The sequence below is a fragment of the Symphalangus syndactylus genome, chromosome 3, assembly GCF_028878055.3.
Source record: "Symphalangus syndactylus isolate Jambi chromosome 3, NHGRI_mSymSyn1-v2.1_pri, whole genome shotgun sequence".
In the NCBI taxonomy this organism is placed as follows: Eukaryota; Metazoa; Chordata; class Mammalia; order Primates; family Hylobatidae; genus Symphalangus; species Symphalangus syndactylus.
In genome coordinates, this window is record NC_072425.2 from 7,244,621 (window position 1) to 7,267,525 (window position 22,905).

At 54.9% G+C, this 22,905-nt stretch overlaps 1 protein-coding gene across 2 annotated transcripts; it reads left to right on the forward strand.

The window, feature by feature from the left end:
• Nucleotides 1-12,433: 12,433 nt before the first annotated feature.
• ZMYND19 (zinc finger MYND-type containing 19) lies at nucleotides 12,434-20,490 on the forward strand. Of its 2 annotated transcripts, none has more exons than XM_055270176.2 (6): nucleotides 12,434-12,742; nucleotides 14,255-14,314; nucleotides 15,148-15,254; nucleotides 15,861-16,001; nucleotides 19,414-19,594; nucleotides 19,883-20,490. In XM_055270176.2, the coding sequence occupies exons 1-6, from the start codon at nucleotides 12,692-12,694 to the stop codon at nucleotides 20,024-20,026; spliced, it is 684 nt and encodes a 227-aa protein (XP_055126151.1). In that variant the 5' UTR covers nucleotides 12,434-12,691; the 3' UTR covers nucleotides 20,027-20,490. The 2 variants fall into 2 exon arrangements, with proteins under 2 accessions (XP_055126151.1, XP_055126150.1); XM_055270175.2 differs by lacking the exon at nucleotides 12,434-12,742 and adding an exon at nucleotides 12,825-13,563.
• Nucleotides 20,491-22,905: the final 2,415 nt, after the last annotated feature.

A 22,905-nucleotide genomic window follows, 5' to 3' on the forward strand; every position in this document is an offset into this window, starting at 1 on the left:
TCCTTGATTCTAACCCTATCTCCCACCCATCCTGTGTTCCAGAAACCACCACCAGCACCAACCGCCCTGTCATTAGACTCTTCTTCGAACGTTACTTTTAGCCGCACTCTAATGAAAACCTGGCTTCCCCTGCTTTCGGGTGTCTGGGTCTGTAGGTGGGGTGGGGGCCCTCCTGGCTCCTTCCTAACACTCCCAGGCCATTCTCCACCCTGGGAGCTACCATGTGTAAGCCTCCTGGTCTCAGAATCACCAGCACCACCTTTGCTCTGGTCAGCATCCTCATTTCTTGGTGATTTTAGCTCCTAACTCACTGTCATTCTCTCCATCTCCAAGTGTGGAAACTCAGTGCTTCCGAATCCACACAGGCAATCCTTCCAGCCTTTTGACCTATATCCTAAAAGTACCTGGGTTTTGTTTGAATCAGGTATGGTAAAGTGACAGACTAGGAGACAAGTGCTACAAAGGAAGGATTTGGTACTCGTGGTTCTCAGGAGGAAGGGCCCCACCACGCCACGCAGGGCCAGAAGGGGAAGCACCAGGGTCAGGAGGAGCCAGGAGAGAGCATGATCCAGAGCCGTTTTTGTGTTTTCCTCAGGGTGAAAATGGACAAGGCAGGGTAGGTGAGTGTGAGCAAGTTTAGGATTAGATAGCTTGAATCATGTCAGCAGGCTCTAGGTCACAGCAGGGGGCTCTAGCTGTCTGGTATCTGTCCCTGGGGGATGCAGGGCAGGAGAAATGCTGGCTTGGGGTGTGAGAGTCAGATCAGGAAGAGATTGGGGATATGGGCTCTGGATTGGTGTTTATAAAGTTGTTTGCTAGCTCTGGGAATTAGCCAGCCCTGGGAGGGGCAGTGCCTCCCTGACTAGTAAAGCCCCCCAAGATGTCAAAGCATAATAACATACAGAAAATGAAAAGTGTGGGCCGGGCGCAATGGCTCCGCCTGTAATCCCAGTACATTGGGAGGCCTAGGTGGGCAGATCACCTGAGGTCAGGAGTTCAAGACCAGCCTGGTCAACATGGTGAAATCCCATCTCTACTAATAATACAAAAAAATTAGCCGGGCATGGTGGTGGCGCACGCCTGTAATCCCAGCTACTCGGGAGGCTGAGATAGGAGAATTGCTTGAACCCAGGAGGTGGAGGTTGCAGTGAGTTGAGATTGGGCCACTGCATTCCAGCCTGGGTGACAAGAGCGAAATTCCATCTCAAAAAAAAAAAAAAGGGAGGGAGGGAGGGAAAAGAAAAGTGTGGTAAACACGTGTCAGTCTTGTTCCTCCTCCAAAACCCTCCTCTACCTCAGCAGTCTCCCTCCTAGGGCATGGTGGTTCCTCCTCAAAGATTCCGCCAATCTTTGCATCCATGCTGCTCTTCCCACCAGGCGGGCTTCCCCTGGAACCTAGGCTGGCCCACAACTTGCTTTAACTGGAACAATTACAATGAAACAGGCTGGGCGCAGTGGTTCATGCCTGTAATCCCAGCACTTTGGGAGGCTGAGGTGGGCAGATCGCTTGAGATCAGGAGATCGAGACCAGCCTGGCCAACATGGTGAAACCCCATCTCTACTAAAAATAAAAAAATTAGCCAGGCATGGTGGCACGTGCCTGTAATCCCAGCTACTCAGGAGGCTGTGGCAGGAGAATCACTTGAACTCGGGAGGGGGAGGTTGCAGTGAGCTGAGATCACGCCACTGCACTCCAGCCTGGGTGACAGAGTGAGACTTCATCTCAAAATCAAACAAACAAAACAAACAAAAACAGTCAAGGCTGAGTGTAGTGGCTCACACCTGTAATCCCAGCACTTTGGGAGGCCGAGGCGGGCGGATCACAAGGTCAGGAGATCGAGACCATCCTGGCTAACACAGTGAAACCCCATCTCAACTGAAAATACAAAAAATTAGCCAGGCATGGTGGCCCACGCCTGTAGTCCCAGCTACTCTGGAGGCTGAGGCAGGAGAATGGCGTGAACCCGGGAGGCAGACCTGGCAGTGAGCCAAGATCACACCACTGCACTCCGGCCTGGGTGACAGAGCGAGACTCCGTCTCAAAAATATATATATAAAAAAATATAATATATATAACATATATAATATATATTATATATGTAATATATGTATTATATTACATATATAATATATATGTATAAATTAGCTGGGCGTGGTGGCACGTGCCTGTAGTCCCAGCTACTCGGGAGGCTGAGGCAGAATTGCTTCAACCCAAGAGGTGGAGGTTGCAGTGAGCCAAGATTGCGCCACTGCACTCCAGCCTGGTGAGACAGCAAGAATCCGTCTCAAAACAAACAACACAAACAACAACAAAAAAGTCATAGGAGCAACACACACTCACGTGGAGGGGAGAATTTGATGGTGACAATTGACGCAACCTACCACCCTAGCCAACAACAGCAGAACCAACCAGCTAAGCCCATCCTAAACTACAGAATCATGAGAAAATACATAGTTAAAGCCACTAAGTTTTGGGGTGGTTTATTATTATTATTATTATTTTTGAGACAATCTCACTCTGTCGCCCAGGCTGGAGTGAAGTGGCGCGATCTCGGCTCACTCCAACCTCCACCTCCTGGGTTCAAGCAATTCTCCCGCCTCAGCCTCCCCAGTAGCTGGGACTACAGGCACCCACCACCATGCCCAGCTAATTTTCATATTTTTAGTAGAGACAGGGTTTTGCCATGTTGGCCAGGCTGGTCTTGAACTCCTGACCTCAGGTGATCCACCCACCTCAGCCTCCCAAAGTGCTGGGATTATAGGCGTTAGTCACCGCGCCTGGCCTGGGGTGGTTTGTCATGCAGCAATAGATATAATAATTGGAACAGAAATTGGTGCTCAGAAGTGAGATACTGCCATAATTTTTTTTTTTTAGACGGAGTCTCGCTCTGTCGCCCAGGCTGGAGTTCAGTGGCACGATCTCAGCTCACTGCAAGCTCCACTTCCCAGGTTCACGCCATTCTCCTGCCCCAGCCTCCCGAGTAGCTGGGACTACAGGCGCCCGCCACCACACCTGGCTAATTTTTTGTATTTTTAGTAGAGATGGGGTTTCACCATGTTAGCCAGGATGGTCTCGATCTCCTGATCTTGTGATCTGCCCGCCTCAGCCTCCCAAAGTGCTGGGATTACAGGTGTGAGCCACCGTGCCCGGCCTTTTTTTTTTTTTTTTTTTTTTTGAGACAGAGTCTCGTTCTCTCGCCCAGGCTGCAGTGCAGTGATGCACTCTCGGCTCACTGCAACCTCTGCCTCCCAGGTTCAAGAGATTCTCCCGCCTAGCCTCCCGAGTAGCTGGGACTATAGGCACCCACCACCATGCCCAGCTAATTTTTGTACTTTTAGTAGAGACGGGATTTCCCCATATTGGTCAGGCTGGTCTCGAACTCCTGACCTTGTGATCCACCCGCCTCAGCCTCCCAAAGTGCTGGGATTACAGGCATGAGCCACTGCGCCAGGCCAACACTGCAACCTTCGCCTCCCGGGTTCAAGCGATTCTCCTGCCTCAGCCTCCCGAGTACCTGGGACTACAGGCATGCAACACCATGCCCAGCTTATTTATATATATATATATTTATTTATTATTTTTGAGACATAGCCTCGCTCTTGTCACCCAGGCTGGAGTGCAGTGGCACAATCTCAGCTGCAACCTCACTGCAACCTCTGCCTCCTGGATTCAAGCGATTCTCCTGCCTCAGCCTCCCGAGTAGCTGGGGCTACAGGCACGCACCACCACACCCAGCTAATTTTTTTTTTATTTTTAGTTGAGACGGGGTTTCACCATGTCAGTCAGGATGGTCTCGATCTCTTGACCTTGTGATCCCCCCACCTCGGCCTCCCAAAGTGCTGGGATTACAGGTGTGAGCCACCATGCCCTACCAACGTTGTATTTTTTTTAGTAGAGATGGGGTTTCTCCATGTGGGTCAAGCTGGTCTCGAATACCTGACCTCAGGTGATCCGCCCGTCTCGGCCTCCCGAAGTGCTGGGATAATGGGTGTGAACCACTGTGCCTGGCCCCCAAATTTTTAAAATATGGCATTGAGTTTGGAACCAGGCAGCAGGAGGAGGCTGGAAGGGTCATGAGAAAGTTGCTATTGTAGGCTGGAGAAAGTGTAGACTATTTACCTTCTGGCAAGACCATTGCCTGTGGAACGTGGCGGACAGAAAGTGCATGCTGTGATCTGACTTTCCTGACATAGAGTTTAAAGGGCCAATTGACTTCTTTCAGTTATTTATGAGAAAGTGAAAGTAACAAAAGAAAGATGATCTGAATAAACTCTCTTGGCCCGGCACAGTGTCATACGCCTCTAATCCCAATGCTTTGGGAGGCCAAGGCAGGAGAATCGCTTGAGCCCAGGAGGTCTAGGCTGCAGTAAGCCGTATTTGCACCACTGCACTAAAGCCTGGGAGACAGAGGGGGACCCTTTCACCCCAGAAAAAAAAGAACTTCCCCAAACTCCCACCAACACACCTACTAGCCTTTCTAGAACCTTCATATTGGCTACCGCCAAGGTGCACTGCCCTGTCCGGTGCAGCTCGTCATCCCTTCTCCTCTGCAGCCAACGCCTCATCCCTTTCCACCACTGTCCCCATGGGTGAACATCAGTGCCATGTCCCCTGTCCCCTGCACCACAAACGCGCTCCTGACCTCCCCCCTCTTCCAGCCTCAGCTCCCTTCACTGCTCCTTTTCAGCAAAATGCTGCGGAAGAACCGTCCATCTCAGCCTGCAACTCCTGTCCCTCATTCCTTCCGACACCCTTGGGCGTCTTCCCTCACCCCTCCACTGGCACTGTACTTCTCAAGGTAACGGGTGTCCCCTGTGTTGCTAAATCCATTGATTCATCCCCAATCTTCACTTTACCAGACCCAGCAGCAGCTGGGGCTGCCTTGCGGGCCTTCCTCCTACTTCACATCTTTGTTTTCTACTGAGTTCTCTTCTTTCCAATCTCTTTCCCCCTTAATATGATAGCATTAAGTATCTCCTCTCTTTTTTTAAATGATACTTAATCTAGCATTTTAAAGAAATGTAATGCGCATTTTTTGCTGTTATAGTCATAATACATAAACTTCAATAAATACCACAGAACTTTTAAAAACTAAAAATTAACTTCCCGGCCGGGCGCGGTGGCTCATGCCTGTAATCCCTGCACTTTGGGAGTCCAAGGCGGGCGGATCACGAGGTCAGGAGATCGAGACCATCCTGGCTAACACGGTGAAACCCCAACTCTACTAAAAATACAAAAAATTAGCGGCGGGCGCCTGTAGTCTCAGCTACTCTGGAGGCTGAGGCAGAATGGCGTGAACCTGGGAGGCGGAGCTTGCAGTGAGCGGAGATCTTACCACTGCACTCCAGCCTAGGTGACAGCAAGACTCTGTCTCAAATAAAAAAATAATAATAATAATAACTTCCCATATTTTTCTGATAAAGATTACAACATAATTCAAGAAGACTGTTTTTACTTAAAAAGTGAGTTTTATCTTTTTCTTACTTCACATACTACACTGATATAAATATCCTTTTAAAATTTTTATTTATTGAATGTAAATTTTTATTATTATTATTTTTTATTTATATATATATATTTTTTTGAGACGGAGTCTCGCTCTGTCACCCAGGCTGGAGTGCAGTGGCGCAATGTTGGCTCACTGCAAGCTCTGCCTCCCGGGTTCACGCCATTCTCCTGCCTCAGCCTCTCCGAGTAGCTGGGACTACAGGCGCCCGCCACCACGCCCGGCTAATTTTTTGTATTTTTAGTAGAGACGGGGTTTCACCATGTTAGCCAGGATGGTCTCGATCTCCTGACCTCGTGATCCACCCGCCTCGGCCTCCCAAAGTGCTGGGATTACAAGCGTGAGCCACCACGCCCGGCCATTTTTATTATTTTTTTTTGGATCTATTATCTTCCTTTGTTGCCCAGGCTGGAGTGCAGTGGCATCATCTTGGCTCACTGCAACTTCTGGGTTCAAGGGATTCTCATGCTGCAGCCTCCCAAGTAGCTGGGATTACAGGCGCCTGCCAGCACACCCGGCTAATTTTTATATTTTTAGTAGAGATGGGGTGTCTCCATGTTGGTCAAGCTGGTCTCAAACTCCTGACCTCAGATGATCCGCCCTCCTCGGCCTCCCAAAGTGCTGGGATTACAGGCGTCAGTCACCGCGCCTGGCCTTAATTTTTGTATTTTTAGTAGAGGTTTACAAACAGGTTTCTGCCATGTTGGCCAAACTGGTCTTGAACTCCTGACCTCACGTGATCCACCCACCTCGGCCTCCCAAAGTGCTGGGATTACAGGTGTGAGCCACCACGCCCGGCCTAACTTTAAACTTTTACTTTAGGTTTGGGGATACGTGAGGTTTGTTACATAGGTAAACACCTGTCACCGGGTTTGTTGTACATATTATCTCATCATCCAGGCATTAAGCCCAGTATCGTTTTCTTCTTTGTGTTCATAAGCTCTCATCATTTAGCTCCCACTTATAAGTGAGAACATGTGGTATTTGGTTTTCTGTTCTGTGTTAGTTTGCTAAGGATGATGGCCTCCAGTTCCATCCATGTTCCCACAAAAGACATGCTCTCATTTTTATGGCTGCATAGTATTCCATGGTGTATATGTACCACAGCTTCTTTTTTTTGAGACTGAGTCTTGCTCTGTCACCCAGGCTGGGTGCAGTGGCACAATCTTGGCTCACTGCAACCTCCGCCTCCTAGACTCAAGCGATTCTCCTGCCTCAGCCTCTCAAGTAGCTGGGATTACAGGCACACACCATCACGCCCAGCTAATTTTTGTATTTTTAGTAGAGACGGGGTTTCACCATGTTGGCCAAGATGGTCTCGAACTCCTGACCTCAGGTGATCTCCCCGCCTCGTCCTCCCAAAGTGCTGAGATTACAGGCCTGAGCCACCGGGACAGCAGCATTTAGGTTGATTCCACGTCTTTGCTCTTGTGAATAGTGCTGCACTCTCTACATCCACGTTTTCCCTCGTGGTAATCTCATCCAGTTTTATGAGTTTTGCTATGGTTTGAATGCTTGTGTCCCTCCAAAATTCAGGGTCTCACTCTGTCACCCAGGCTGGAGTGCAGTGGCCCCATCACGGCTCACTGCAGCCTCAACGTCCCCAGGCTCAGGCGATCCTTCCACCCCAGCCTCCCAAGTAGCTGTGACTACAGGCATGGGCCACCATGCCTGGCTAATTTTTGTGTCTTTTTGTAGAGACAGCATCCTGCCATGTTGCCCAGCCTGGTCTCAAACTCCTGGGCTCAAGCGATCCACCCACCTCAGCCTCCCAAAGTGCAGGGATTACAGGTGTGAGCCACTGCACCTGTCTCTAAGAGGGCTTTAAATATAATAAATGTGCCAATGATGCCAAACTTTTTTTTTGTTTTTTTGAGACAGTCTCACTCTATTGCTCAGGCTGGAGTGCAATGGCATGATCTCGGCTCACTGCAACCTCTGCCTCCCAGGTTCAAGTCATTCTCCTGCCTCAGCCTCCCGAGTAGCTGGGAATACAGGTGCACACCACCACATCCGGCTAATTTTTGTATTTTTAGTAGAGATGGGGTTTCACCATGTTGGCCAAGCTGGTCTTGAACTCCTGACCTCGTGATCTGCCCACATCAGCCTCCCAAAATGCTGGGAGTACAGGCGTGAGCCACCGCGCCCGGCCATGATGCCAAACTTATATTCCCAGGCTGGACATCTCTGTGAACTCTATACTCAAACATATTCTACTTATACATTCAACTGCCTTGTAACCTTAACATGTAGCATAAGTAACACATTTTTATTTGGCCAAGCCGCTGAGAACTTGGGGTTGTTACTGCAGCATCCCCAGGCCCATCCTGACATACACACCCCTCCACTACACGTCCAAACATCACCACTTACCAGGAGAGGTTGTGTCCCTTATCCAAAATGCTCGGGACCAGAAGTGTTTCAGATTTTGGATTTTGGACTATTTGTATTATACTTGCCTGATGGCGCTTTCCATATCCAAAATCCAAAATGCTCCAATGAGCACTTCCTTTGAGTGTCATGTCAGTGCTTACAAGGTTCAGATTTTGCAGCATCTCAGATTTCGGATCTGAATGTTCATCCTGTACTTGCCGCCCCTCCAGCCACCGCATGTGCTGCTGCTTCTCAGTGGCCAGTGCATCGGCCACCTCTCCATTTTCTTTCTTTCGAGACAGAGTCTTGCTCTGTCGCCCAGGCTGGAGTGCAGTGGTGCAATCTAGGCTCACTGCAAGCTCCACCTCCCAGGTTCAGGCCATCCATTTTCTTTCTTGACAGAGTCTTGCTCTGTTGCCCAGGCTGGAGTGCAGTGGAGCAATCTTGGCTCACTGCAACCTCTGCCTCCCGGGTTCAAGCAATTCTCCCGCCTCAGCCTCCTGAGTAGCTGGGATTACAGGCATGCACCACCACACCTGGCTAATTTTTGTATTTTTAGTAGAGACAGGGTTTTGCCCTGTTGGCCAGGTTGGTGTTGAATGCCTGGCCTCAAGTGATCCACCCACCCCGGCCTCCCAAAGTGAGCCACCACACCCAGCCCCACCTCTCCATTTCCAAACGTGCCAGACGTGTCCCAGCTTAGGGCCTCTGCACAGGCTGTTCCTTCTGCCAAGAATGTTCTGCCCTGTATAGCCACACGGCTCACTCCATCTCCTTCCACTGCATGTTCAATGCTGTTTTCTCAGAGGACAGCTCTGCCCACCCCTGCAGCAGGGCCTCTGACTGCCTTATGGTGATGGACTTGTTCTCCCCATTGCATTTCTCACTGGCCAACGCAGCGTATGGTTCCTCATTACTGCCCCCCTCAATTGAGTATGAGCAGGGGCTTTCATTGATTTTGTTCATTGGTGTGGAGCAATTTCAGCAGTGGGAGGGGTGAAAGTCCAGCTGGAGTGGGCTGCCAGGAGACTTGGGCGGTAGGCAGAATGCCCCCCAAAGGTGTCACGCCCTCATGCCTGCACCTGTAATATTATGTTACATAACAAAAGGGATTTTGCAGATGTAAGTAGGTTGCCAATTAGTGACCTTAAAATAGGGAGATTATCCTGTTTATCTGGGTGGACCCGATCTAATCACAGGAATACATAAAGGCATAAAGCTTTCTCCAGCTGAAGGTGGGAGAAATGAGACAGAAAGGATCAAAGACGTGAAGGACTAGAAAGGCTGGCTCTGGCTGGGCGCAGTGGCTCACACCTGTAATCCCAGCATTTTGGGAGGCCCAGGCGGGCGGATCACTTGAAGCCAGGAGTTCGAGACTAGCCTGGCTGGCATGGCGAAACCATGTCTACTAAAAATATAAAAATTAGCTGGGCATGGTGGCGGGCACCTGTAGTCCCAGCTACTCGGGAAGCTGAGGCAGGAGAATCACTTGAACCCAGGAGGTGGAGGTGGCAGTGACCCGAGATTGTACCACTGCACTCCGGCCTGGGTGACACAGCCAGACTGTGTCTAAAAAAAAAAGAAAGTCTTGCTGGTTTTGAAGATGTGAGCGACCTCTAGAAGCTGAGAACAACCCCAGGCCACCAGCCAGCAAGCGGAGACCTCGTACAACCACGTGGAGATGAATGTCAAAAACCTGAAGGAGCCTGTAGCCCAGGTCTCCCCTAGGGCCCCTGCTAAGAGCTGAGGCAGCCGACACCCTGATTTCAGCCCTGAGACCTGCAGCAGAGACGCCAGTCAAACCTACCTGCACTTCTAACACGCAGAACCGTGAGATAATAAATGGGTGCTCTTTTGTGGTTGTTATAAAGCGATAGAAAACGAAATAACTAGGAGATAAGAGGAGACGCCAAGTACAAACCTGTTAAAAACTTTTGCTGGGATGGGAAGCAGGAAAATGAGGCAGTGGCCAGAAAGGGACGGGGGAGTCAAGGGCTTCTTTTTAAGGTTCCTGCCCATCGGAGAGGGATGGTGCAATGAGAGGAAGCGCCGCCCCAGCGTTACATAATTCCACCCTCGCAGGACACAGAGGCAGGGGTGCCACATTCATACTTGGGTAGAATGTGTAGATAAAGCAGCCGGCTTGTGGTGGACTAGGTATGAGTTCCCAAGCCAGCTGGGCACTGCCCACAGCACTGCGCTGTGTCAACACCTGCAAGTCTTTCTCGGCTTTGGAGCCAAGGAGTCACCTTGCCAGCAACAGCCTCCAACCAATGACAGCAAGGTGAGGGGTGAATGCTGGGGCCCCCTGCAGCAGGGTGAGGGGTGAATGCCTTGGCTCCCCTGGCCCTCGGGGAGGGACTCTGAGGATGGTACTTACACAACCTCCTGCCACAGCAACTGGACTGGTAGCACCCCCTTCCCTGCCTCATGCCCCTACTCTCCTGCTGGTGTCTCCTGGGGTCTTCCCTCAAGCTAACAATTTGGACTTTTTTTTTTTTGAGACAGAGTTTCACTCGTTGCCCAGACTGGAGTGTGGTGGCACAATCTTGGCTCACTGCAACCTCCGCCTCCTGGGTTCAAGCAATTCTCCTGCCTCAGCCTCCCAAGTAGCTGGGAATACAAGTGTGTGCCACCACATCCGCTAATTTTTGTATTTTTAGTGGAAACGGGGTTTCACCCTGTTGGCCAAGCTGGTCTTGAACTCCTGACCTCAGGTGATCCACTTGCCTTGGACTCCCAAAGTGCTGGGATTACAGGTGTGAGCCACCAGGCCCAGACAAAATTTGAACTCGAATCCATTTCAAGTCAACCTCTGGGGGAACCTGGACTGACACCAGTGCTTTTCAACTACCCTAGGGAGCACCCACCAAGCTCCACTTCTTTTCACAAAGCAGTTGCTCATAATCTCATCACACCATTGCAACTCCATGAGGTTGACATTGGTAGGGCAGGTACTTTTTTTTTTTTTTTGAGACGGAGTCTCGCTCTGTCGCCCAGGCTGGAGTGCAGTGGCGCAATGTTGGCTCACTGCAAGCTCTGCCTCCCGGGTTCACGCCATTCTCCTGCCTCAGCCTCTGGAGTATCTGGGACTAAAGGCGCCTGCCACCACGCCCGGCTTTTTTTTTTTTTTTTTTGTATTTTTAGTAGAGACGGGGTTTCACCATGTTAGCCAGGATGGTCTCCAGCTCCTGACCTCGTGATCCGCCCACCTCGGCCTCCCAAAGCGCTAGGATTACAGGCGGGAGCCACCGCCCCCGGCCAGATAGGCATGTTTTGAGCAAGGCCCAGCCTGAACCCCACTGTGTGTCTCAGGCAGGCCAGGACTCATCAAACCCCTTCACTCCTCTAGGGTGTCTGGGGTACTGGCAAGTACCAGGGGACCCAGAGATGGAATGTCTGGGCTCACTCATGAACTTTGGGAGGCCAGCACTTTGGGAGGCCGAGGTGGGCAGATCACCTGAGATTGGGAGTTCGAGACCATCCTGGCCAACATGGCAAAACCTCACTTCTACTAACAATACAAAAATTAGCCGGGCATGGTGGCGCGTGCCTGTAATCCCAGCTACTCGGGAGGCTGAGGCAGGAGAATGGCTTGAACCCGAGAGGCAGAGGCTGCAGTGAGCCGAGATCGTGCCACTGCACTCTAGCCTGGGTGACAGTGCAAAACTCTGGCTCAAAAAAGAAAGAAAAAAAAAAAAGCAAGAAAAGAAAACGGAACCCAGCAAGCCAGAAAGGAGCCTGTGCAGCGCCTCAGGTGCCGGAGTCGCCCTTGAGGCAGAGTGAGGCCTCCTCACGGTCGACTGGACACCGGCGGAGCAGGACTCAGGACCTAGCCCCGTTCGCTCCAGGCTGCAGGGGAGCCACGCTGCCCACCACGGCGTACCCAGTCCCTCCCTAAGCGGGTCTCGGCTTTCCCGCGGAGCCTAATGGGCCTCACTGGAGTTCCGTTTCGAGACGCCTTGGACCAGGCTGCTCTGGCGGTCAGCCGTCCCCGAGGCTGAGGAGCCGGCGGCTCGGAGAAGGCTGCGCGGGAGGCCGCACCCTCCGGGTCGCGTGGGCCGGGAGTCCGCGGTCTCTCCAGGAACACCCGCGTCCCGCGGCAACGGCCTCTTCCTAGCCCGCCTCGCCCGCTCCCCGCCCGCCCAGGGGGCCCCGCACGCGCTCCGTCCGCCTCCTCCTTCCGCGCTCGGGGCCAGGACGGCGGCGGGAAACAGCTTACGGGGGCCACCGCAAGGGAGGCGAAGAGCGGCCGGCTCGCAGAGCTCCACGGACCCGGCGCGAGTCGCCAGCCACGCTCCGCATTGCCCCTCTAGGCGCGGCGCCGCTGCCGGCACAAAGCTTCCCGCGAAACTGACGTCGGCGCGCGCAGGCACCGCCCCCGGCCTCGCCCCTCCCCCGCGCTCGCCCTGTTCCCCAGAGCGCCGGCGCACTCGCCCTCCTCCTATTGGTTGCTGCGGCGCGGCGCGCCACGGTCGGCGCCGTGCGCGCCTAGCGATTGGCCGAGTGGCGGCGGGCCGGGGGGTGTGTCCCGGCCTGCGCCCCGCCCCTCCGCTCCGCTAGCTGTGGTGCGCGCGGTGGCGGCGGCGGCGGCGGCAGCGGCGGCGGCGGCGCGTGGCAGGTCAGGCGGGCGCGAGGCGGCGGCGGAGGCCCGAGCCCGGCCCAGCCTCGTCCCGCCCGGGGCCCGCCTGGCTGCTACCCCGACCCCGGCTCCGGTCCCGTACTGCCCCGGCGCGCCGCGGCCTCGCCCCGGCCCCCGCCCGGCGCCTCCCGAGGGAGCGGCGCTGCCGGCCGAGAGCGCAGGCCCGGCCATGACCGACTTCAAATTGGGTATCGTGCGGCTCGGCCGGGTGGCCGGGAAGGTGAGCGGCGCGGAGCCCGCGACCCGGCCCGTCTCTCCCGTCCTGGCCTCCGCGCTGGGCCGGGGGCCGGGGCCGGGGGCGGTTGTGCGGGCGGCGGCCGGGGCGGGGGCGCGGAGCCCGGGATGGGCCCCAGCGGGGCGGGGGACGCTGCGCGGGCCCGACTGCTGGCCCCGCGCGGGTGCAGCTTCCTCTCGCAGGCCGGCGGGCACGCACCCCTCGGCTCTGGGACGCACCTGGCCACCCTCGGCCCTGCCCTGCCGGAGGTGGAGGCCACGGCCCTGTCCCGAGCCGGGTGCGGAGATGCGTGGCTCCAGCCCGAGCCGCGTTCTCCCGGAGCCCTCCCCGTGGTGTCGGCGATCCGGGGCCTAGCGCGGCGTCCGGGCTGCCGGTGCGGCCACACGGTTTAAACACAGCGCCCTTTCCGAGGCAGCGCCACTTCCACACCTCTCGCCGAGGCGGGTCTGGTGTGGGCTCTTCTGTGCCTCCCAGTTCTCAGCAGGGCTTCAGGCTTGTTTTAACGCTGCCGGGGTTGGCCACGTTAGGCTAAGCCTCAGACTCGGAGCAGAGAGGAAGAAGCCTGGGCCCTGATGCTGCAGACTCAGGGCCTTCCTCGACTTCTCTTCTTACCTGGCCCCCACGCTCCACGTTTGAGGCTGGGGATTCCGTGGCACCTGTGGGCATTGAGCCTTGGCGGTTTCTCGGAGCCACCTGTGCAGCTGCACCAGCCAGGGTCCTTACCCGGATGGGAGCCCTGTTCCCGTCACCAGCGGCTGCAGTTTCTGGTGGGAGAGAGGAGCCGAGGCAGTGTCAGGCGGCGTCAGGTAAAACAGGTTCAGATCCCAGAAGAAAAACTGCCAAGAGGGAGACTGGCCCGTTCTGGGACCTGTTCCTGTTTCCTGCCCCTGCTGCAGGAGCATAGGCAGGGCCTGCTGGGGAGGAGGCTTTTTTCCACCAGGGAAGGGTGGGCTCTCCAGTCGGGTCGGAGACCAGAGACCCCTTCTAACTCCACCACTGATGGCATTGTCACCCCTTACAGCTTTTCTTTGGAACATTTCAGATGGACAAAAAGCTTTTTTAAAAAGGGTAATTCAGTGAGCAGCTCAGCTTAATAAACACACCCTAATCAAAACCTTCTGGCTCTTCTGCCTCAGCCCCAGCCCCTCCCTCAGCTCGGTGAAACCGTCTCTGCCTAGGTTTATTGGTGCGTTAAATGTTCAGTGCCACTGTTGGGGTTAGGCTTGCGAGGATGAAGCCTGATACCAGCTCCTCTGGCGCAGACTAAAGTGGGCAGCTGGCTTTTAACCCGTCTGCCTGTGTTTTGGCATAGACTGCACCACCCCAAACGGTGGAATGAGGCCCCCACGTGCTGAGCTGTCTTGGTCTGAAGAGGCCTGTAGTTACTTTCCACTTCACAGGAAAACGCAGCAGGCTCCTGCCTTTTCTGGTTATAAGGTTACTGCACCTCACGCAGATCCCAAATGTAATGATTTGAAACATGTGGTTAATTTCCAGACCAAATACACGCTGATCGATGAGCAGGACATCCCGCTGGTGGAGAGCTACTCCTTTGAGGTAAGTAAGGATGGCTGTTCCCTCCCCTGATGCTTGTGGTCAGTGCCCAGGAGGGTCACGAGGAACGAGCTCTCTCCCCTGTGCTGCAAGAGCAGGCGGCCCCACAAGTGGACATCTGGTACTGGCCTGTGAGCCCTGAGCCCTCAGCCCCACATCGAGCCATGGCCCTGCAGAACCTGGCTGTTGCTGCCACTGGAGCCCACTGTGGCCCACGCGGCCTGGCAACAGGATCTTTCCTCACTTTCACCCCAGCTGCCAGCTCTTCTTGAAAGCAAATGGAATGTTCTCACGTTTCTGCTTGTGTCACGTGGACCATGTCTGTTAGCTCAAAGACCCTGCTCTTTAGAGCTAGCCACCTCTGCTGGGCCTGCCCTAGCAGCCCCTCCTGGCTGCCCAGCTGCCTCTCGTTCTCTGCTCTCATGGGGTCTTCCTGCCTCTTCCCAGCTTCCGTTCCTGCCGCTGAGCTTGGCTTCCCTCACCACGCTTTATCTCTGTGCCCCACACATTCATAGTAGTGACCTGTCCGGGGGTTCTCTATCTCACTGCACCGTGGGCTTTTTTTAAGGGTAGGAAAATGTATTTGTCTATGTCCATTGTATTTTGCAGAGTTGTTTGTGAGTGTTTCTTGCCCGAATAGACAGAGCGGTGGTGGGCCACACTGGCCCCTGGGAGCCATGTGCCTGTGGGAAGCTCTGCACTCCCCAGGGTCTCAGGGACAGGGCTGGCATTTGTCCCTCTGGCTTGCTTGTTTCACTTGGTTTTTCTAAGAGGGAATTGAAGTGTTGCTGAGAATTGGAGGTTTTTTAACAGCTCTTTCCCTTGTTTCTTCTCAGGCCCGAATGGAAGTGGACGCAGATGGAAATGGTGCTAAGATATTTGCCTATGCCTTTGACAAGAACCGAGGAAGGGGCTCTGGGAGACTCCTTCATGAGCTGCTGTGGTGGGTGTTTCCTAGCTGTCTCTGCCCCCCGCCACTGGGCTTCTGGGTGAGCTCCGATGGCACAGGGCGCCTGGAGCCCCCTGCCCTGCTAAAGCCCTGCCTTGCCTTCCCTGAATCTCCCAATTATTTTTGTGTCCTGCACCACTAACCCAAAGGAATGAATGATTTGTATATTACACTTCAAACACCAAGTGGACTTTGTGCTGGGAGCTTGCCTGGGACTGGCGGCCTCTGGAGAACAGTGGTTGCTCCCCTTGCTGGGTTTCGCTGAGCCCCCCAGTGTGCATGGTAGGGACCACTCAGATGGGGAGCTGTCTCGAGGCCATCTGCTCAGGTGGTTTTGCGTTACAGTTTTGGCTGTCTGTGCTCCGAAGTCCAGGGGCCAGGTCCTCCCTGTGTCCCTGTCCTGTTTGGGCCACAGATCAGGTGCTTGGGTTTCTCTCAGCTGTTCTGCCTGAGGTACCCTCATCCAAAGGACCAGGGGCCCGATCAGATCACATGGCTGACATTTCTTCCTGGAAGGACTTTGGTGCCTGACCAGAAATATCCGTGAGGGTGGGAGGCAGCGATGCAGGGTTAGATGCAGGGTTTGCTGTCTGTTTCTAGGGAGCGGCACCGGGGGGGCGTGGCCCCGGGCTTCCAGGTGGTGCACCTCAATGCTGTGACCGTGGACAATCGCCTGGACAACCTGCAACTGGTGCCGTGGGGCTGGCGACCCAAGGCTGAAGAGACCTCTAGCAAACAGAGGTGGGTCTTCTCAGGGCCTGGCGATGCCGGCAGAGGTGCCTTTTGAGGAGGGCCACCTCCAAAGCTCTTGTTTCCAAGAGAGTCTCGTGTTTCTCCTCTGAGCCCTGATGCTTCTGTGTATTTTGGGACTTTCATTGTTTTTCCTCAAGGTGTGGTATCCTCCTTTTCTTCATGGGAGCGGGAAGGATCTTGATGGTGTGTGTTTTTGTGTTGCTCTTCTCATAATTGGCTCTGGGAACCTCCCTTTAATTGGCATGACAAAGTGGGGAGAAGGGCTGCCTGCTCCAGGGCAGGGCCAGCATCCGGACTCGGCGTGAGCAGGGCTTCTGCCCCACACCCCTGGGAGGCATCAGCCTTCTCTCCTCACCTCAGGATTCCTTCCTTCTCTCCTCACCTCAGGATTCCTTTTTGTGCACACAGATGGGTCTTTTTGTTGTTCCTTTTGCTAAACAGTTTTCCTTAAGCAAAGGTTTAAAGCGGAGAGTGGTTCAGGGCTCAGCCCTCGGCCCCCCACCTGCCTGTGATCCTGAAAGTAGTGCTTTGCATGGGCTTCCCACCTGGGAGGGCAGTTCCTGTTGGCCCTAGAACCAGCCAGGCTGTGAACTTCGTGGACCCTTTGGGAAGAGCCAAGGGACCAGCAGGATGGGGGTTGGGAGCCCAGTTGAGCCAGGGAGTCACCAGCCACACACGCTTCACTGACATGTTCCCCCGGCGCCCTGGGGCTTCTGGGCAGGTCCTCAAGCCTCTGGGCAGCCTTTCCTGGTGCAGGCAGTGCGCACTGTCCTAGCAGATGGTTGTCAGCAACGCTGGTAAGGTTTAGTGTTTCGGGCTTGGTGATGGTTGGTGGCTGTGGGTAGAATCTTTGCAGTTGTCACCTCAGAGTCATGCCAGAGCCCTGGGCAGCTGAGGTGGAAACAGTGGGAGCACCTGACACACTGGTTGGTGATGTGGGGACAGTCCCCAGGCCTCCAAAATGCCACCCCCAAACTGCTGTTCCTGCCACCCTGGAGGGAGTCCTGTAAATGCCCCCCATCCCTTCCTCACTGGGCCTCTCAGGACGAAAGCAGAGCCTGCAGTGTCTTTCGTTCTTGTTGGGCTGGTGGTTTTGTTCCCTGCTCTGTTTATTTCATTGAATTAATTGATTTTACAGATGGGTCTCACTATGTTGAGTTCGAGGCTGGTCTCGAACTCCTGGCTTCAGGGAATCTTCCTGCCTCAGCCTTTTTTTTTTTTTTTTTTTTGAGACAGAGTCTGGCTCTGTTGCCTAGGCTGGAGCGGCACGATCTTGGCTCGCTGTAGCTTCTGCCTGCCCGGTACAAGCAATTCTGCCTCAGTCTTCCTAGTAGCCGGGATTACAGGTGCCCACCACCACGCCTGGCTAATTTTTGTGTTTTTAGTAGAGGTGGGATTTCGCCATGTTGGCCAGGCTGGTCTTGAACTCCTGACCTCAGGTGATCCGCCTGCCTCAGCCTCCCAAAGTGCTGGGATTACAGGTGTGAGCTACCACGCCTGGCCCCGCCTCAAGCCTCTTGAGTAGCTGGGATTATGGGTGTGCACCACCACGCCCGGTCCCTGCTCTAATATTAGAGTTTTGACCCTCCTCATGCTGCTTGTGAGTGAAGCCAATCCTCTTAAGATTGTTGAATGGGTTCTTTTTCTTTCGGGGATTATGTTAGTTGGAACTTTGGGTTGCAAGAAACAGAAACAGAGATCAATTTGGCTGAAACAGAAATAGGGTACGTTTTGGTATCCTGACTGAAATGTGGAGAGCCAGGGATGCTGCTGCCTCCAGCTCTGCGCCCCCACTCCCGGCTCCTCTCCAGGAGGCAGCATGGGCACTACCTAGCACCTGTGGAGTGAAGCAGGCACCCTGTTCTAGTGGTGTCTGGGGAAGCCCTGGGATGGACTGTAGTTAGCTTGCTTTGAGTCACTTTTCTACATGAAAAGGGAAGGGGAAGGAGTGCGTGGCAGGCAGAGCAGCATCCGTAGCATCTCCTCCTGCGTTGTCCCATATCGATACATGCTCAGTGTTGATGCTGGGATGGGCCGTCCCCGACTCCACAAGTTCCACCACTCCACCTGGCAATGCTGTCTGTCCCTGCCATGGTACGGGTCATTTCAGCCGGTTCTCAACAAGACTCAGGGTCCGGCCAGCCTGTGACTGAGTTACCTTGAATCCTCTCAGCACCCTTTATAGTCAGGAGAGGAGATAACTGCCATTAAGAACAGCCATTTGGAAAGGGGGTGTTGGGCTGATGCTCCTGGTCAGCCCATTCTCTGTAGGCACGGCAGGACGCCCATTCTCTGAGGGCACAGCAGGACGAGTTGCGCTGGGGCTGCTGCCTTACACAACCCCCTGCTTCAGGAGGTGGGCCTGGGGTGGCTCAGGACTGATCAGACTTGGCCATCTTTGGTTTGCCAACATGGGGTTTTAGAACCCAGCAGGTGTTGGGCCTCTTGTGCTGGGTCAGCACCCCAGGCCACGAGCAGAAGTCAGAGCTGGCCAGTGTGGGCCTGACGTCCTGACTGGCTGGGTGCTGTGCATCCGACTGGATCCCGGTCTGTGGCCTCCCTGTGGTCCGGCTCTTTGTGGTGGGGTCACCCTGTCTTTGTCAGGCCTGGGCTATTGCTCTGCTTTCCTGGCACTGTGTCAGCTCAGCCCCCACAAAAGGGGCCTCTTGGCAAAGGGGTGTTTTCGTCTTCTGCCTTCAGAAGCCAGCAGTGTCTGAAACTTGCCTCTGTCTGGTGGGACCTCACCAACATCTTCCCACGTCCTGATCCTTCCCCGTTTTAACCAAGTCTCCTCAGGGTCTGGCCTCGGAGAACGGGGTTGGTGGGGTGGTTTATGCAGCTCCTTTACTCGGTGATGCAGCAGGGCTGGGGCTGCCCACGCTTGCCTCTGAGCAGCCAGTGCTCGCTCCAGGGTCTGTTCTGTACAGCACACGCCTTTGAGGCTCCGTTCTTGGTAGAACTCTCCCGTTGTAGGCATCTGGCCTACTCAAGCAGGAGGAGTTTTTAGACGGACGTAGGGCAGCTACCGGCATGGAAGGGGAAGTGGACCGACGGGGCAGTAATGGGCACCTCTGCGGGTCAAGGGCAAGGAGAGGGGCCGCCTCGCTTTGCCCAGGGGCCTGACCTGGGCCCTGTCTCCTGCCTACTGTCTGCCTGTCAGTCCCAGGTGCTGGGGAGAGAGTGATAGATGAGGCCGTGCTTATGGGTTAGTGGGAAGATGAGACACAGTATTTACTGTCAGGTGGTGAAAAGCACATGCAGCAGGGATGGGCCAAAGGACACTCGAATTCGGGCTCGGTGGTCCTGGGCAGGATGGCACTCTATGGAGTCATTGCATCGTCAGCCGTGTGCTGACCCCGTTTGGCCAGAGTGCAGTGAAGTGTCTGCTTCTTTCTTTAAGGGAGCAAAGCTTGTATTGGCTTGCAATTCAGCAGCTGCCTACAGACCCTATAGAAGAACAGTTTCCTGTCCTGAATGTGACCCGGTACTATAATGCCAACGGGGATGTAGTGGAAGAGGAGGAGAATTCTTGCACCTACTACGAGTGCCACTACCCTCCCTGCACAGTGATTGAGAAGCAGGTTGGTGTGCTGCAGTGCGGCCGGGTCCCTGGCACTTCTACCCTGTAGCCCAGCCTTGGTTTGGGATCTTGCCTTCCCACCGTGGGGTCCCATTCCCCGGAGACCACTTAGCACCTCTTGGGCTTTTCCACCAGGGCGGTCTCCCTTTGTCCTTGTACCAGGGCCCAGGCCCTCCAGCCTTGGTACGTGGTGTTTTGCTGGGTCTGTCAGATTGTCCGTGAGATGCAGTCTTTGCCCCACACTGCGTCCCGGGCATGATGGTGAAGCCACAGGTGTTGTGTATTTCAGCTCCGGGAGTTCAACATCTGTGGACGCTGCCAGGTGGCCCGGTACTGCGGCTCCCAGTGCCAGCAGAAGGACTGGCCAGCCCACAAGAAGCACTGTCGGGAGAGGAAGCGTCCCTTCCAGCATGAGCTTGAGCCAGAGCGATGACGGGCAGGGGAGCCGCACACACTCACAGCCTCCGGGCTCTACCCTGGGCACAGCAGAGACAGACTGGTGGTTGAACCTGGAGGTGCCAAAAAAGCCAGCTGTGGGCCCAGGACAGCTGCCGTGAGACTCCCGATGTCACAGGCAGTCTGTGTGGTTACAGCGCCCCTCAGTGTTCATCTCCAGCAGAGACAACGGAGGAGGCTCCCACCAGGACGGTTCTCATTATTTATATGTTAATATGTTTGTAAACTCATGTACAGTTTTTTTTGGGGGGAGGCAATGGGAAGGGTAGAAATTACAAATAGAATCATTTGCTGTAATCCTCAAATGGCAAACGGTCAGGCCACGTGACTAAAAACTATCCTGTAGCCGAAGCTTCTCCCCTGGGCCGCGGGAGCCCCATGGAGCGCAGCCTGCACAGGCGTTGTGTCCACAAAGGCAAAGTAAAGGGGTGGAATCATCCAGCCTCTGGGACATTCTCTGCTCCGCCTCCCTCTTGTGCTGCTTAGGGTGAGGTCATTTTGAGTGGAGCCGAGTCCTTGTGGGTGAGGGCAGGAGGACCTGCCTTGCTCCTGGTAGGCCCTTCTGAGGAGCGGGTGAGCTCAGACCTTCCTGAGTCCAGCAGGGAGTATGAGTGAGACTCTGTCCTTGTCTTGCGGCAGGACTGGTGGGGTTGCTAAGTCAGCTGCCCACTGTTTTATTGGGAGTGGGGTGCTCTCGCCCCTGACATTGGTTAGTTCTTGCCTGATTTATGCGTGAAGTGGCTGAGAGCTCAGCAGTGACAGCTTCTGCCCAGAAGAATCCACAGGGCATGTTCAGCAGGCCTGCTGCAGATGGTGGAGGGGGCTGGCCAGCCAGGGTGAGGTGAGGGTCTCACTTCGTCTGTCTGCAGGGCTGTGGCTTCCAGGATAGCCCTCCCTCTCCTTGGGGAGCCCCAGGTGTCTGGGGCTGGTCAGCATCTTGTACCTATAGAGCTGCCCCAGGGAAACATGCCAGGCTGCGTGTCTGGGATCCTGCCTGTCTCCAGGTGCGCCCAGCCAGAGGCCTTGGGAGCTGGAAGCCTGGCCATCCGACTCTGACCTGTCTGGTCTGGTCTGGTCCGGTCCGACCCTGTGTTGGTCCCGCAGGTTCCTGCCACACTTTCCCTTCTTGAAGCTCCACTGCCACATTCCAGGACGCCCTGTGTGTTCTCATTGCTGCCCCTGGCTGGGCTGGGTTTTGTCTGTAAGCAAAGCTTCTAGTAGCTTCTCTGGGAGTACCCTGGGGGCTCCTGAAGAACAGGACTGCTGAAAATGGTAATAGCAACAAACTCCACAGGATTTCCTGGAGCTTAGAGAACTGCATGTGCCCAATCAGGCCCTGAGAAGCCCCCTTTGCTGCTGCAAAGGTCGGGGACATTTTTTGCTGAGTAGGTGAAAGCTGCCAGGGAAGGGGACATACGTGTCCCTAGAGATGGTGGGTCAGCAGGTTGTGGTTTGGGGCAGTCTTCAGGCCTGGAGCCCCGAGTGCCCTCAGGCAGCCTGCTTTCAGATAGAGTCTGAGGATGAGCACGGAGTGCAGGGGTCCCCTTTGCCAGCATCCAGGGGCGTGGCGACGTCATCCCCTGACCAGCAGGGCTGCCTTGCTTGGCAATCAGTTATTCATCAGAAAAGTGCACCGAAAGAAGTGCCCAGGGCCTCCCACCTGTGAGACACCACGCTGGGGAAGGGGGTGGTGCAGGTTCTAGGTTTGCGTGTGGCAGCTCCTCCAGGCCTCACCCCAGCAGGTGGCACCGTGAGGGTGGGATGGGCCCCACCACTGCTTCCCTCTCACCTGATACCCAATCCCCTGGTCATCTTTCCCCTTCCGTGGCCCTGACTTCTTGGTCTTCGTAGCCAGGTATCTAAGACATTCTATGAGGACATCCAGATGGCTGCAATGTGGGGTTGCTTCTAAAGCTTGTTTGGAGTGTGGTGCGTTGGGATGCTTCACCTGGTCACTCTCCCTCCCCCGTAGAGGGGTGTGGTTGAGGCCCTTTTGGAATGCCCTGCTGCCTTCCTGGCCAGCCTTTTCTGCGCCTCTGCCTCTGTGGGGGTCTGAGCTGTTGGCTCTCCGCCATGTCTTTACCCACAGCCCTGCTTGAAGCCCTGAGGCTGAATACCCAGGCACCCGTGTGTTTCAGTCAAGTCCGCCTTAGCTTCCTGGAGCTGCCGAAATGAAGCAGCGCGAGCTGTGCAGCCTGAAGCAGCAGGAATTAACGGTCTAGGCTCTGGAGGCCGGAGTATCAGATGAAGGCGCAGGCAAGGGCCCTCAGGTGCGGACGCCTCCTCCCTGCCAGGGGCCTCGCCTGCCTCCCTGTGGTCTGCACAGCAACGGCCTTGCAAGTCTTCTGCATCAGCTTTCCCTTCTGCAGACTCCTGCTCCTCTGGGTCAGGGCCCATTCCTGCTGCTTCTGAGAGCCCCTGTTTGTTAAGGATGCACTCTGAGGTGCCAGGGCCTTCAGTCCATTGTTTTTTGGGGGGCACAGTTCAACCTGTAACAGCCCGAGGGGTTCTTCCTGCCCGCTGCACACATTCAGACCATGGATTGCAGTAAAGGAAAAAAGTTTAGGGCCGGATGCTGTGGCTCACGCTTGTAATCCCAGCACTTTGGGAGGCCAAGGCGGGTGGATCACGAGGTCAAAAGATCGAGACTATCCCTGGCTAACATGGTGAAACCCCGTCTCTACTAAAAATACAAAAAATTAGCTGGGCGTGGTGGTGCGCTCCTGTAGACCAGGCTACTTAGGAGGCTGAGGCAGAAGAATGGCTTAAACCCGGGAGGCAGAGCTTGTAGTGAGCCGATATCGTGCCACCGCACTCCAGCCTGGGTGACAGAGCAACACTCCATCTCGGAAAAAA

Bases quoted from the DNA above. Each gene is read 5' to 3' on its own strand.
- ZMYND19 (XM_055270175.2), top strand. From the start codon at position 13,330: ATGCTGCAGACTCAGGGCCTTCCTCGACTTCTCTTCTTACCTGGCCCC. The intron at 13,564-14,254 runs GTAAAACAGGTT...GTTAATTTCCAG, and splicing joins GCAGTGTCAGGCGGCGTCAG to ACCAAATACACGCTGATCGA. The intron at 16,002-19,413 runs GTGGGTCTTCTC...TCTTTCTTTAAG, and splicing joins GAGACCTCTAGCAAACAGAG to GGAGCAAAGCTTGTATTGGC.